A 16,617-nucleotide genomic window follows, 5' to 3' on the forward strand; every position below is an offset into this window, starting at 1 on the left:
TTACAAGGGGGTGGGGGGGGGGGGATATAACTTGCAACGCATAACATGAACCCAGGACTGCTACCTGCAGCGGACCGGGTAGCATTTGGAGGCAGCAAAACATATCACTTTTTTTTTAGCACGGTTCGTAGTGCCCTCAAAACTCCCGAGTAATCCGCGAAGAAATGTCTTGACCACGATGGAAAGGAAGAGACGCCAAGGAGCGGAATCGACGAGACGGAAATGGCTGATTGAGAGCACGCGCGTACAAACAGGCCTAATTGAAGATTCACGAAAGCAATTAGCGGCGCAACGCATTAGGTTTCACTGTAATTCAACCATATCCCCGCTGCTTCATGGAATGCAAAAAAGACGCGATATTAGGCTTTAAGCCTGTATCAGATAATTGAATAACTGCACTGACGTTTGTTGATGCAAAAATATGAGCAAGTCTATCATCGATAGACAGATGCTGCTGTTCTGGTGTTGGCCAATCACATTGGTCCAAACTACGGTCCGGATCAACGCGTATTTAACGTGTGATGTTTGCATGCTGCGTGTTAAAAACGGTAGCTCTTTCTTGCACTATTACGGCAAGTAGGCGAAGCCTACACAAACCAACGTCTGCGGTTTATTTTAAATTAGGCTACATATTAAATTTAAATGTTTGGGGGGCAACTGGTGCTATGTTAAAAAAAAAATATTCCCACGCTTGCGGTTATTGTCTAAGTAACGAGGTTAGTAACGAGTATATAGTAACGAGGCAACTCAGTTGCACTAGTCTCCATTTGACCCTTTTGTGTTTATTTCACTTACTTCATTAAACCCAAGTACACGCGGTCACGATGAAATTGGCATGGGTGCCGACCACCCTGTCCGCCGTGGTGCACAGTAGCGTGCATGTTGCTCTTTGGCCAGCAAATTATGTAAAATTAAACCCCCCATCTATGGACTGTAACAGCCGCACCCTCCATGGGATCCTGACTGGACCATGCTGCTACCTCCGATTGCAATATCACTGTCACTTTATTCTTTTATCATTATACTTTTTATACACTTCATTTGAACCTTTTTAAGTCATACCAGCACTTGATATTCTGCCATATTCTGCCTTATGCTCCGGCCCCTGCCATGGGTGTAGCCTACTATGAGAACTAACCCATGAGGGCGGACCAGTCGGTATATGGAAGCCTGTGCACCCCATCCATGGTGGATTCGACCTCTGCCGCCCCCTAGTGGTGAGGCAGCAGAGGAACAAGAATGACAGCATATTTGCGTAATGTGTCAAATTATCCTATCTCGGACCATTTTGTGTTCTACGAAGCCTGTTTTCAATCTTGTTTGCGCCTTCCCTATTAAAAATTCATTAACCCAATCATTCATATGCTTCATGTTGGCACAAAGGAGAATTATTTCTTCGAAATCTTTATGAAATCATTAATTGAAAAGCGACCTGACATTGTCTTCCACAATGCGCACCTTCATTATAACTTGAATATATACGTAGAGCAAACACATTTTCAACGTTCATAGACATGAGGACAAACTGTTTGATTTAGTTTAGATTAAGTGTGTGTTATTATTGTTGTCGTAATATAATGTAGGTCGTCTTCAACATTGTGTACAGTATTTGTCATTGAGCATTTCTCCATAACATACATAGTATAGCCTACAATGAGTACATTCCAACTTGAAATACAGTACATAGTTACACTTTAAAACAATCAAAACAATTCAACCAAAGTTAAAGAAAAGGTGGTCAGCAAAATATACACCTTTTAAAAAATATAATATTTCATCCTTTTTGACTGATAAGATTAACTTCTTCCGAACTTGAAAATGACAAGTCTAGATGATCTGTTAAGTCAACACAATTATTTGTAACATACTATACTAAGATATTATGTTAAAAGCATTCTGTTAAAACGTAAGTGTTATATACTAGTGTGATCACAGTACAAGGAGTGTTTTTCTTTTCAAATAAAAATAAAAAAGAATGAATTGCACTCAAAAGGCCGGTCGTGCACGTCTCGGTGTGCGTTTGCGTAGTTAAAAACAAAACTGCTCTATGTAGAAAATAGAAAAGTCCAGTCTGAGCAGTTTACAGTCAGTGCATTCTGGAGCTATTTATGTACATGAGGTCCCATGAAGTGGCCCATCAAATAGGTTCTACTCTTGTCCGACGAGGCTGTCACTCAAAACTATTCTGCACATAACGAAGACCAACAGCAAACAAGGATTTGATATAATTGTAGGATTAAATTTAAAATAATATTTTTTGCTCCTCAGCAGGACAGGATACTTTTGGAACCCTCTCAATGTTGTGGTTTTATAAACCCTTTAAGATGCAAAGTGAATAATTGAAAATCTTACTCGCGTCAAACCGCATTCTTTTCTCGCATGAGTTATTCAGCATCAAGCGAAATTCACAACAAAGGCCAAATATTTAAACTGGATGAACTCGTGAATGAGGCGAATTTGCGTCCTTCGCAATGCACTATTTGAGCCATAGGGCGGAAAATTTGCATCTATTTGCTTCTTTGCATTGACTTTGTGTGTGATTGCGCCATGCCAAAAATTCGCTTTGGTTTTGGTGCGAACGCACAGGTGGAGCCTTTACGTCAGAGTAGTTTGACAGTGCTCATCTACAGGCCAGTCAACTGACCCTTAAAACACACAGAGTTGTATTTTCATCGGTCCAAAATAAACGATTCAGACCGTTGACCCCTTTCTCCACATACAAAATGCCCGTTGACTGAATCATAATGTTTGGAAGGCAAAACTTGATGAAAAAACACAACTAAAAACTATATCTAAAATATAGACTCTTTTAGACAGATTAATTCTACTATTAGGCCTGAATTGGATGTTAAATCAAAGGTACATCGTTACGTATACATGAATGGGTTGATATGGTAAATGACAGACATGAATGACATGTAATTGCATATGTAGTAGCATGTATTAAGACATACAGCAGTACCCCACCCTAACAGGAATGCGTTTGTTGAAGGGGGGGGGGAGGATGAATGTTTGTTTACTTTTGTTTTTGTTTTTTTCTTGGGGTTGGTTGATTAGGACATACCTTAAGATGTAAAGTTAAGATGCTATGGATTTGTCAGGTTCTCTCTACACATACAATATATATTTATACCTATATATATAAATATGTGTGTGTATATATACATATATATATATAAATATATATATATACATATAATGTATAATGTATTTGTATGTATAATGTATGTATGTGTGTGTGTGTGTGTGTGTGTGTGTGTGTGTGTGTGTGTGTGTGTGTGTGTGTGTGTGTGTGTGTGTGTGTGTGTGTGTGTGTGTGTGCGTGCGTGCGTGCGTGTGTGTTCTAACGGGTCCTACAACACTGCCTGAGGTCTCTCATTAGTCTTCTCCTCCTCGTGTCTCTTCAGTGCCTGGATCATGGCGATCTCTTTGGCCTCCTTCTTCTGGTTCCTAGCTTCAAATTGCAACCTGGGGGGGGGGGGGGGGGGGACAGAGGTGAGTAAGACCACACATCTAAGCAGGGGTCTTGTCAACTTTATCTTTCATTGTTTATTTTGTGCGTTTGATCTTCAATTACTATACAATTGTGATTCGTATTTTTGGATCTTGTATTTCTGGTAGGCCTGGGCAATAAATCAATAAGTTATTGTATCGTGATAGACTTTTGATCAATATCAATATAAAACATGTTCAATATATATCGATAAGAGACTGGACCACCGAATTTAGCAGCTGGGTTTGTTACACAAACACGGTTCCATACTTATTTACAATATTTGAGTGTTTTTCATTGTTGTATCGACATTGGAGTATTTATCAATGAAGAACAGTGGAAGGTCATATTAAGTGTTAAACAGAAGTGTTTAAATCCAGCATGGTAATTCCTAGTCTTTTTAGGTCATTAGAATTATCAATAGTAATCGATATCGATCAATATGATCGCCCAGGCCTAATTTCTGGAAAGACTAATTCCTTGCATGTGTAAACACACTGCATGCAGTAGATCTCTCCTATGGTTCGGATTTCCTGACGAGAAACTACTTGCTACTTCAATAGCCACTTTCAATCAATAAGTGTCTGAAGTTAAACATTGTGCTGACGCTGGCTGCACTTGACCTAGCATCAACGCGCTCCCTGCTCCGTGCTGTCCTACCACTGTCCTGTCCTGTCCGGTCCTGTCCAGTCCCACCTGTTTTTGATTATCCTCTGCACTATTGCGTCCGTGGTGAGGCTGTTCCCGCTGTCGACCGTCCGCCAGATGCCTTTCCTCCTGGGCTCCTGCACACCGCAGAAGACAACAACACGGAGGGGTTAGCCTTCTGCTCGGTCGTCCTTACGGTCACCTCTGCTCAAAATGAACCAAGAACACGTGAAGGAATAAAGGAATATCGTTCTATATCGCTGGGGGGCCTGAGTAAAGGCTTAGTTATGGTTCCATGTCGACGCAACGCAAGGGGGTTCATGGACCTCTTACGTCCTTGCGGACCCTCCTTGCGTCCACCTCAAGGGTCTGACGTGCGCCTCCCAAAAATTGTAACCTTGCGTCGAGGCGACGCAGCAGCAAGGGCTGTGATCGGTCCGCTCACTAAAGCCAGACGCAGAACTGGGTCGAAGCGTCTGCGTGGTCACTGCGTCGACGTGGAACCATAACTGAGCCTTTAAGCCGGGGTCTTACCGCGTAGGGATCCATCCCGTCGGTGCAGGGGTAGATGTTTGTTTTGCCGTGACAGACGAGGTCCACCTGGGAAGACAAAGGAGCCAGCGTTGTCGTGTGTGTTCTGCATGTGTTTCCTCTCGGTTGAGTTTAGTTTGCATGCATTTGTGATTTGATCTACCTTGAAATGATCGAGCAGATCTTTGGTGACCTCAAACGGGGCTCCGATCACCACTTCTGAGACATACTGCGTGAGGGGCGGCGGAAACAAACACAGGCCGACGGTTTAGGGACTTGAACCATTTTTCCACACCATCCACACACTTCTCGTAGACGGGAGAAGAATGCAGAACTCACCCGACAGGCCAGCACGCTTAGCGTTCTCTCGTGGATATTCATGATGGGGTAGTTCTTCCCTTTGTAGCGGTTTACCTCCTGAAAGAAAACACGTCGTGTTTTTTTTGAAGTGCATCTCGCCTAACCTCACCGTAACTAACGTCATTAGACTTGTTGTGGGACTGGTTCAGTAAAAGCTCTGAAAGGAAACGCGGGAGCTCACCTGGTCAAAGTGCAGCCCCACGATGACGTACGGCCGCTCCGCCAGCCCGTGCACGGCCTCCAGGAAGTCCACGTGCCCGATGTCTGGGAGCAGCCAGGGGTCAAGGGTCACTGCTCGCACCCCAGATCTGTTCTGGTCGATGACGATGTCGTCACCCTCACCACACACACACACACACACACTAAACCCAACCATGAGTTCCTACTTAACTGTTTAGCTTGGAGGGCAAACACACATTTGACCTTATATAAGGGAAGAACAACAGCCCAAATTCATTATAGACTCAAAAATCAATGAAGTCACGAGGCAGAGAGCCAGTGAGAGAAAGAGAAAGAGAGGGAGACAGAGAGAAAGAGAAAGAGAGCGAGAGAGAGAGAAAGAGAGAGAGAGAGAGAAAGAGAGAGAGATGGAGACAGAGAGAGAGGAAGAGAGACGGAGAGAGAGGAACACAGAGAGAGAGAAAGAGAGGGAGAGGGAGACAGACAGAGAGAGAAGAGAGACTAAAAATCAATGTAGTCAGAGATCAATAACTGAAATAAAACTCTTGTTTTCATTTCATTTAGTTTGGTTCATCGCCATAGTAACTAATCCTTCAGATGCCAATTATCAAACAGGTGGAGCCTATCCTCAACTGGTTGCCAGGATACGGAAAAGGTCAAAGGCCCCCGCCACGTAGATGACGGTGTCCCCGCTCTGAGGCTCCTGGCCGGAGGCGAACTGGATGATCTTCTGGGACGTCTGCAGGAACTGGGACACGCCCGTCCACGGACTGTGGCCCTTCTGAACACACACACACACACACCCGCCGTAGAGACAGAGAGAGGGGAGACGCATGAGCACTGAGGGACAACTCGGCTTCTCATCACCCATCTGGTTTATCTCACGAACTGCGGGGTGGGAGAACGGCACAGGAGCACCACCCGGTGGCCAGAGTGCAGTACTACTGCGCGGTGGTCACAAAATGTCCACACAGGGAGATTTGTTTGATCTGTGTTTACATCAGGTGTAATTCAAGGTCCCAGTGTGTTTCAGTGGTGTAATAAACAACACTGATAACAGGGAAAAGTAATGCTCAATATTATCAATTATAAAAAACGGACAGTGTGATACAAATGCAAGGTGCTTGTCGCTGTATACGCTGTGAATAAATAAAAGAGTTGTTTGTACAGTTGTCTGACTAACCAGATCTTCGGCTTTGCTACAAAGTAGGCCCACAGTATCAGCCTTTGTTTCCTAATACTTGCCATCGAGTCCTGTTAACAGCTTTGGCAACGTAGTAACCAAACTGATGATCAAGACCCAGTACTCCCTCTAGAGTTGGTATGGAGTTTGTTTTTGAAAGTAAAATATAAGGGTCATGTCAATACATTTCAATTGTTATAGTTACAAAAACACTAATAGCAACAATAACAACAACAATAATAATACTTAGTTCCTTTTGGAATATTATTATTATATAATAATAATAAGGAAAAATGACACAAACCTTTCCGAAGTTGTCTGTGTGCTGCTGGTAGTTGGAGCTGTCCTGTGGAAGAGAGGGAGAGTGTGAGACAGCAGAGAGTGAGACAGCAGAGTGTGAGACAGCAGAGTGTGAGATGGGGCCTCTGTCTCATCCTGCATCAGGAGGACAGTGGGAGGCCCGCAGACACACACACACACACACACACACACACACACACACACACACACACACACACACACACAGAGACAGAGAGATAAAGAGAGACTCACTATGTTCCTGTGGAGACAGAGAGATAAAGAGAGACTCACTATGTTCCTGTGATGGGCTTTGGTCATGAGCAGCATCCTGCCGACCAGATCTGTGGTCGAGACTCCCTGAGTCCTCTTACACTCCCTGTCAACAACACAGTGACATCACAACACAGTGATATCACCGGCCTCAAACACACTCTTGCCTCCCAACTCCCTCCCATCAGGCAGAATGTGATATCGGAGGCGCTCACCTGTATCTCCCCGACTTCTTCACCTCCTCATATGTGTCCTTCCCGTCCACTGTCAGCGTTATATCATCTGCAAACAACCACAACAACAACAACAACAACAACAACACAGCAACAGAGGTACAGGTTAGTGGGACTGTTTCAACCGTAGGGACAGATAGAGAGGCTGGATCATTCACGCCATTCTCAAATATCTGGCAGCTTAGTGGCCACCAGACAGTCATCACAAATAGTGTGATGCTTAGAAATGTGAAGTTAATGTAATGGCTGTTAGTATGTCTGTGTATATGTGTCAAAGTGTGTGTGTGTGTGTGTGTGAGCGTGTGTGTGTGCACGTGTGTGTTAGTGTGTGCTTGTGTGTCTGTGTGTGTGTGTGTGTGTATGTATGTGCATGTGTGTGTGTGTGTGTGCATGTGTGCGCGAGTGTGTCAGTGTCTAAGTGTGTGTGTGTGTGTGTGTGTGTACTGCGTGTGTGTGTGTGTACTGCGTGTGTGTGTGTGTGTGTGTGTGTGTGTGTGTACTGCGTGTGTGTGTGTGTGTACTGCGTGTGTGTGTGTGTGTGTGTGTGTGTGTGTGTGTGTGTGTACTGCGTGTGTGTGTGTGTGTGTGTGTGTGTGTGTGTGTCTGTGTGTGTGTGTGTGTGTGTACTGCGCGGCACCCCTGTGTGTGCGTGCTCGTGCGTGTGCGTGTGCGCATGCGCGCGTGCACCGCGCCGTACCTCCGTGCACACAGAAGTCGCAGGCGTACTGGTCCAGGGTGTCCAGCGTGGTGACGTAGGGCGCCCCCTCCACCACCTCGTCCACCCACTTGATGGCCCGCACCATCTTGTAGCGCTCGTCCTGCGTGAACACGGGCGGGCCCTTGTGCTTCGCTATCTCCCCTGGCGACGGCACAAACAAGACGGAGGGAGAACGCCGGCGATGAGACGCGTTCCCGGGCGGCGTTAGCTCAGTTCGGTTAGAGCAGGGGGTTTGGCCGGTAACCGCAAGGTCGCTGGTTCGATCCCCCCCGGCTCCTCCTAGCCTAGAGTGTCGAGGTGTCCCCCTGAGCGAGACGCCGACTGCTCCCGACGAAGCCGGCGGTCGCCTTTGCGCGGCTGACTCCGCCGTCGGTGTGTGCACGTGTGCATGAATGGGTGAATGTCAGGCCGTAGTGTAAAGCGCTTTGGGTAAAAGCGTTATATAAATGCAGTCCATTTGCCGTGTACCGTCAAGCACATTGTATGATGCTACACGAAACACCCGACAACGAAGCTTGGATACCGTGTGGGAGGTGTGAAATGGTTTAGAGGGGACTGTGTTCACATGTGTCGGGACATGTGGCGATGGGATGGTTCTCTGCTCTGAGCTGGGGTGAGGGGGAAGGGGGATGGGGGTCCTTACCGTCTGTGTGGACTCCAACGATGAGGTAATCTCCCATGGCCTTGGCCTGGCGGAGTTGGTTGGAGTGGCCGTAATGCACCATGTCATAGCTTGAGGAGAAGACAAAAAGGAGGACAAAAGAATATATGAAAATCCATGAAGAATACATTTTCAAGGTTAATGCTGGAGAAAAAAAAGAATATATGAAAATCTATAACGAATACATTTTCAAGGTTAATGCTGGTTATTGTACATGTCTTTATCAGTCCCAGAACTGTGTTATCGATTAGGCCCCAGAGACAGCTGGCTGCCCTACATTAACCTTAACATTGGATGGAGCCATTGATAAAAAAAAATGATCTAAACTATATGTCATGTTACGTCCACGAGATAGTGTGGCATATCTTCCACAGATAATCGGATAATCATCAATAGGAACAAAAACAACAAAGTAATCGAGTGCAGTACATGCTAAAGGCAATATGGCCACTGGCCACTGCCTCAATACCGTTTGACACCAGCATCCACAACAAGCAGGGCTGGAACGTGGAATCAGATACTAGAACCAACACCACAAAAAGCATCCACTGAAGGGCAGTTGTGACAAGAGAGGACCTCAGTTGAAACCCGATTCCCCCTGTAGCCGACCACTGTGTGTGTTTTGTAAATAGAAGACTAAAGTGTCCTAGCGCCCGGCTTTGAGGCATCCCTACCAAAACCGTAGACTCCTCGTCTCACTCCATTACAGCGCGGAGGAGTGAACTAACGTCTCAGACCGAAGCAACTGAGCTCTGGGTGTCACGCGCGGGCTCGTGTATTTGATTTATATTCAGCCGCTAGCGTTAGCGGGGGTTGAGTGGAGTGTTCAACGACAACTTAACATTTATTTTTTTGTCATATCTTATGGCACTAGGTCGTAGTTTAGCTTCTTTTTTTTTAACAAACCTCAGACAAGATTACAACAACTGACACCCCCTTTGGTGCGCTGACAGAACACAACCTTAAAAAATAAAAATTAACTCACACAAGCATTGTGTGCACACAGAGTGATTGACTAACCGTCCTATTTATTTTTCGAAGCAAGGATCACTATGCTGATTGCTGATGTTAAAATATTTATTATTATGGTCTGTTAGAAGACACCCAGGCAACACCTGAGCTCCTGAGAAGAATCTCCTGAGAGGCCAGCAGTAGGGAATTACAGAAGTGCACCCGACTGGACTAGGGTATAAGAAGCATAGAAGAAGAGCAGCATACTACATTGACGTTTACATTGACTTACATTGACGTTTGCTCATTAAGCTGACGCATTTATCCTAAAGGCACAGAAGCGCGCAAAAAACAATGAGTAACCAAGTATCTAAAATAAGAACTGGACTTGCGTACTTCTAATCGTTCTGAACAATAAATAAAGTACAAGTGTGCAAGCACAACACAAAATGTGATGATGGCACACATTGACAAGTACACATTTATAATGGCTTCACCGTTGCCCTGTGAGCCCCACATCAGCAGATACAGGGGTCGGACTTTACTCCTCCCTGCCTGGATGACGTTAACTGAAACACTGACCTTTGACCTGGTGACGGCAGTATTCAGTCAGGGATATCTCCACCAGGAGATTAACGCCTCACAACACAAAGCTTTAATTTGGGCAGCGTAAATCATTTCGGCTCTCAACCACCTCACCTAATTTTTGGTGTGAGTACACGATAGTCCCGCAAACAATGAAACCCCTGTCCCACTTTCAACCGTCGCCATCGCATCACCTGTTCCACGGGCTGAGGGACAGGGAACACACACACACACACACACACACACACACACACACACACGTTACACAACACTATGGCTCTCTCATTCTGGATGACTGGAAACCCGCTTTATAGAAGCGAGTCACCGGAGCGAGGGACTAGGGCAGAGGACACGCTCTACTTCCTGGGACAAATAGCCACGCCGTGTACCGCGGCGCTGACATGACTCTGATGATGTCACCGGGAGAGCGGTGTGTTGTTGTAAACAACGTGTTCCGTGATGGACTGTGGCCCTGAGTGAACAGCAGGTGTGTGCGTGTGTGTGTGTGTGTGTGTGTGTGTGTGTGTCAGTCAATAACGGATAAATGACATTCGTTCACAGCGGCCTCTCTTTGGGAGCTCACCCCACCGGTTAATATTCCGGCATCCCAAATATTCCTGGACATTCCATCAAACCACAGCGGGGCAGCTTCACCTACACCGCAGGGATGGAATCTGACCAGGGAAAGCCGCTGTAATCCCCGCTCCCCGCACGAAACACATTCAGCATGGAGACGCATGCGTTGTTATTTCTAGAGCGCCTTCAAAAAACAAACCAGGTTTGTACCAAAGTGCTGTGCCGATTATTAGACACGTATACACACACACGACACAATAAGGTGTGTGTGCACAAAGAAAGCTAAAATCAATCAAACGGGAGATTAAAGTGCGACACAAATACTCAAAACGTTGCATCAAGTGCCGTAGGCAAGCGAGTAAAAATATGTTTTTTGTTCTATTAAAAAAAAAAAACACACCAACTGACTCAGCAGATTTTCAGGGCAGGACGTTTGGACAGCCAGCAGGCCGTGTTCTGGGTCCTGCGGGCTGTGCTGTTGTTGTAAGGGGAGACGAGGCCCCAGAGATCGCGGGATCAGTCCCACGCAGGGCTTCAGAGGCAAGGAGCAGAATTTTAATACAGGGCTCTGTAGAAAGGGAGCGAATGCATTGCTGCAGGGATGGAGCGGTGGGTCTCTCTGTTAAGTTCTGGTGAACAGGCGAGGCTGTAATGGGTCCGAGACGTACAAATGTGGATTGCAGTGGTCGATTCTGGATGAAATAAATTGATTTTCGCAATGGTCCTGAGGAGTTGGATTTGACTAAACTTGAGTTGGCGTTGGATTCTTATGAGAGATCTGATGTAGCTGGATGGGACACATGTGTTTGGTTTTTGTTTGGCTAAAGGAACTGTTGTGCCATCCGGGATATTTTTGTTATGCAGTAAAGCATATTCCTTACTCCTTTTAACGAGTGGGAATTCTTTCCAAAAGTGAAACGCTGCTTTTTTCCAAAAGGCTGCCGAAATGACAATGAAAATGATGATCTTGCAAACTAGACTGTTTATTTCTGTCCTATATATATATCTGCACTGAGCAGCATCTGGAGGAAGTTCCATCCTGAATGTGGAATTGTGGGTAATTATGTTTGACTCAATAGGGCATAATGGCAGATAGCAATATCTTTGGAACATGCAGATACATTACTATGCAATGACTAGGCTCGAAACTGACTTCCGCCCTGCATCAACCAACCAACCAACCCTGCAATAGGCTCTGAAGTAGGGGTGGGTGATTTCAAAATGTACCATGTCAATGGTGCTCCAGTGCCATGCAGGAGATCTCCCTGAGTGTGTGTGGAGATGGCTGCTTTAACCTGTTGCACACTGATTACTTATTGTGCAACAGGTGTGCAGCCTCACCCAGCGTCCAATCAGACTCGGCCTGGTGAGGCTGCATGAAACCAGCCATCATCCACACACTCATTTACCTGATACACAAGGACACGCAACATAGGATGGTGCCTGATAGAGGACCGGCACATCAACTTTGGACAACAGAAAGTGAACACTCCTGTTTTTTAACTTAGATGCAACAGCTTCGTGAATCAGACCCTGTGCGTAAAAACTATCAACCTTTGTCTCTTCTCAAAATGTAAACCACAGTCAATATAACATGTCTGTCAACATGTTGAGGCTTCAGTGAGGGATGGAGACATCTTACAATATTCCACCCTGACCTGAAACCCCTTTCTGAAATCCATATTTTAGGACTGATCCGCCCACCCCTACTCCTATGCCCTATAACATAACACTGTTTCAATGTGACCTGATGACTAACATGCTTCCCTGTGCCGTTTAGCGGTTTATCAACTGCCTGCTATACTCGTACATTTATTTAGTTTCTGCTGCTGAGGTTGCTCCACTCAAAAGGCAGACTTTTCCCCGTTGTTTACTGGAAAATTATTTGAAGAGCAGTCATCGATTGTATGTGTGTCGATGAAGTTATTCCAATCCCAGTGAATATCAAGAGATGGACATGTAGCCTATCTAACTCGCTTGAAAAGCAAATACAAATGTGCTTCGATGTGAGTATAACTGCTATCGAAATGAATTCTTCCAGATGAGGAACGAAAACATGTATTAGTTATTTACTATTTATCATTTGATCGACGATAGGTGCCACAGTTATATTGCTCCACATCGCCCGAGAATCCTCGGATCAGGAAATGAGCGCGTCACGGTGACTAAAGTGATCGGGTGCTCACTTGTTGACTTGCCTCTTATACCCCCTCCCCCCCTCCCCCCCTCCCCAGATGACAGACAGGCGTGCGTTCATCTGGAGGTAAGCGTTCCCAGTCCCAGACGCGTGACTCCGCATTCCACAGCCGCTGTGTGGGATGCCAGCAGATAGTAACGGATCTACTATGGCTTGTCTTGATAGGCTCCCATACGATACACAATGTGTGTTGTTGTTTTTAGCACATATAGCAATGATCCCAACGCATCGCATCGAGCACATATATGTAGTATACAGCAGCCTGTGTTGCAGACCCGTTATGTGCACGACTATGATTGTGCAGGCACCCAAGCAGCATTATCTCCTTAAGATCTAGAGGAGGCCTGGTGGTCGCCCTGCTGTCGCTGTCAGCGCGACACGACGAGACCGACAAGCAGACAAGCTCAATGCATCAATGCAATGCAAACAAAACCACAATACCGATACGGCGTCCTCACAGCGTGCAAGAGGAACAGGCCTCGTATCGCGTCGTTTCGTGCACTCACCAGCCATCGCACCACACCCGGATGCTACGCCTTCTCTTCTCCGGACTGCAAAGGGTAGCGCTGGGGGTAGTGGCGGTCCCTGCCCCGTCTTTCCCTGCGTCTTTCCCGGCGGCTGCTGCTGCTGCTGCGGCTGCTGCTGCTTCTGCTGCTGCTGGTGAGTTCACTAGGTGGTGTCCGTTCTTGATCATTGTATGGACACACTCAAAAAAAAGGCAAGTAAGCTGGTAAGATGTTCTGTCAAGGCAACGGGAGAGTATGTACAACGAGGACAACGCTTTACAAAAAAAAAGGAAATGTTCATGTGTCCGATATATATGTGTGTATATATAAATAAATAAATATATATATATATATATATATATACATACATATATATATATTTATTTATATTGTCAGGTGCCGGACCCTCTGAGCTGGGCGCTGACAGTATAGTGACACACACACCGCAGCGGTACCACGGGCGACCGTCACGCCCCCGAGAGACGACGTCAGCGCGTCGAGTCGTACGATGAGTGCGAGGGCTGTGCGGACATGCTGTTACATAATAGCAGTATTTTCCACTGTCAGGTGACCCAGTCTGGTATATCATACATAGCGACAGTGGTGCTGTACTGTATTGAAGTTGTGTGGTCCAAATCTTCACTGACGTGCTTTTACAGAGCATATGATGTGATGATAAAATGACATATGACAATATAAGCAGGACGCTCGTCGAAGTATAGGCCTGCGTCTAATAACCCTGAGTGAGTGAAAATTAATAATATGTGTAGTGTAGGAATTTGTATACACCACATTTACATTACATTTGTAATGTAATATATCCGAGGCACTAAGCGATGGGTTGGAGATTTGGTTAGAGATGTGGTGACATCTAGTGGATGAGTTTGGTACAACAGTCTTTAAAAAAATAAATAAACGTTAAGACCTTACACCATCAAGCCAGCAGAGAGAGCTATAGACTCATAGAAAATAGCAAATCTCATTTGATTGTAAACCATGAAATCATGCGTAAACATCACATTCCCATCCCATCGTTTCCAATATCCGGACAGTAACGTAGGCTACATAAAGGGATGAATACGACTTCCTGCTTCTAATGAGGGTGTTGCGTGGACTACTGCAAATAGTTGCACATTTATCTATCCTCCATGCAGGTCCATCCCTGATTATGTAAGGCTTTCGGCTTCTTCACTTCCACTGCAGCGGTGGCAATTGTGGAGCAGTGAGTGTGTTGTCCTATATTGGTACAGGATGTGGCATGAGCATAGTGGATCATCACCGCGACCACCATTTGGCAAGGGAAGCCTACATGGCGAAGTGGGCCAGGCACCTGCTGCAGAAGTGGGTAGCGATGAAGAATGCTGTCCTAGATTGCCTACTTACTCCACCAAATTAATCAACTCTTCAGAGAGCCCACCAGTTGTCTGGGGCAGGTAACGGAGGGGGGGCGGGGGGGCGTTTCAGTCACAGGTCACATGGGTCGGCTGGTTGGATCTTAAACGTGAGGGAGAAGAACCCACTGGTCCAAGTGTGTGTGTGTGTGTGTGTGTGTGTGTGTGTGTGTGTGTGTGTGTGTGTGTGTGTGTGTGTGTGTGTGTGTGTGTGTGTGTGTGTGTGTGTGTGCGCGCGCGAGTGCGTGCGTGTGTGTGCGTGCGTGCGTGTGTGTGCGCGCCTACGCCATGGACTATAGAGTAGCGAGATGGAGTTCGTCTCGCACCATCTGTCTCGTTGTCTCTGCGCGGTCCCTGGTGAGGTGTGTATTTGGAGTGTGTGTCCGTGTGTGCGTGTGTGTGTGTTGGACCTGAAGCACTCCTGAGGTGGTTGATGTTTGATGAGGTGCGCTGAGACACTAGGGGTCTCCGAGGGCCCATCAGGGAGGAGAGGCGGGGGGGAGAGAGAGGACTAACTCACTACTCTTCTTAATCTAGGACAGGCACACCTAGACATCCTTCATGACTCCAATGTTTTACTCGTGTCGGGCCAAAAAAAAAAAAAAAGATGTCCACCGAGGTTAGCGAAAGTGGGTCGCGCAACGGCTTTTTTTGGATCACAGAAAAAGAAATTGTGCCATCGAAATGATTGCGGTCTCCTAAAAAAAAAAAAAAGGAAAAGAAAAAAGCACCATGGATGGTGTAAAAAAAAAAAAAAGGGTTCTCGTCGGGATATTTTTACGGGTATCGAACTGGGTCAATGACGTCACAGGACACGACAAACATCAGGCCTTGAAAGACAGCGGGTTCCTTTTCAAAGTATTTTTATTGGTCTTATAGAAAATAAAGTAAACTGTATCAACAAACATACAATATATACATCAATAACTTAGACACCTCAGAGAATCACGGCCAAACCCACAGTTGTCACTGTATATATGAAGACATAGTACTTATCTACAGATTGCAAAAAGTACAATAATTTAATTTATAAATACTTACAATTAACTATCGTCTGTTTTCATACAAAGTACTGCAATATTTTATTACAACGGATACAGAAAAATAACCAACATTGTATAACTCTCTCTTTATAGTCAGATTTTCACTTTTTAAACACAGACAGAGTGAGAGAAACCTGCACAATCAACTGGTTACAAAGCAAAACTCAATGATGGGTATACCAGTCGGCTCAACGGCCACAGAAGTGCTGCTATAAGGAAGCAATCCTGTCCAATTCCATCACTTGTGAACAGAAACACAAGCAAGGGAAGCAAAAAAAAAAAAGAGAATCCGCAATCTGGCAAAAAACCAACATGACCAATAACACCATTTTAAAATCTGTATTCAACACACGATGAAACAAGAATCTCATTGATGGCGTTTGAATGAAGAAAAGAGCATAAATGACTGGTGTTGTGCCCGAAAGTCGAGCACACAAAAAAACACACACTTGTAAGAAAAATAGCACAGAAAGTGGCCCTTGTGTTTTTAAATAGAAAATTAAACAAACTGATTTTTCTGTCTGCTGAGTGACATTAACACGAGATTTCAAAATCAAAACGCACAGGCAAAAAAAACTGCTTTAATGATTGAAGAAATGATCTATAGGAGCTACACACATAAAATATAAACCATATATATAGTGTGAGTACTGGGGTACGATTTGGACATCAAATAACTGCACCTTGAATCCTGTCGGACGAGAGAAAAGCGTTTCCCTCCCTTTTTCCGTAGTTCCTTCTTTTTAAAAAGTTTCTAAAACTTCCGCCACTACGAACGAGAACATTGCGTG

The 16,617-nt window shown here is 45.4% G+C and overlaps 1 protein-coding gene across 1 annotated transcript; it reads right to left on the bottom strand.

Annotated features, from left to right (window-relative positions):
* Positions 1 to 1,092: 1,092 nt before the first annotated feature.
* On the bottom strand, positions 1,093 to 13,808 carry pcyt2 (phosphate cytidylyltransferase 2, ethanolamine). Its single transcript, XM_084488430.1, has 13 exons — positions 13,393 to 13,808; positions 8,560 to 8,648; positions 7,896 to 8,057; positions 7,181 to 7,247; positions 6,987 to 7,071; positions 6,700 to 6,741; positions 5,861 to 5,993; positions 5,214 to 5,296; positions 5,012 to 5,089; positions 4,836 to 4,901; positions 4,676 to 4,741; positions 4,190 to 4,278; positions 1,093 to 3,468 (listed from the first exon to the last, which is right to left on the bottom strand). Exons 1-13 carry the CDS (start codon positions 13,578 to 13,580, stop codon positions 3,354 to 3,356), a joined length of 1,263 nt encoding a protein of 420 aa, XP_084344556.1. The 5' UTR covers positions 13,581 to 13,808; the 3' UTR covers positions 1,093 to 3,353.
* Positions 13,809 to 16,617: the final 2,809 nt, after the last annotated feature.

The sequence above is a fragment of the Micromesistius poutassou genome (assembly GCF_964030765.1).
Source record: "Micromesistius poutassou genome assembly, chromosome: 1".
Taxonomy (NCBI): Eukaryota; Metazoa; Chordata; class Actinopteri; order Gadiformes; family Gadidae; genus Micromesistius; species Micromesistius poutassou.

What these genes read in the sequence shown, in the direction of transcription:
- pcyt2 (XM_084488430.1), bottom strand. Translation starts at nt 13,580, where the DNA reads ATGATCAAGAACGGACACCACCTAGTGAACTCACCAGCAGCAGCAGAA. An exon ending in CGGGTGTGGTGCGATGGCTG is followed by an intron (nt 8,649 to 13,392) that starts GTGAGTGCACGA and finishes CTTCTCCTCAAG; the next exon opens with CTATGACATGGTGCATTACG. An exon ending in CAGAGGATAATCAAAAACAG is followed by an intron (nt 3,469 to 4,189) that starts GTGGGACTGGAC and finishes CCCCCCCCCCAG; the next exon opens with GTTGCAATTTGAAGCTAGGA.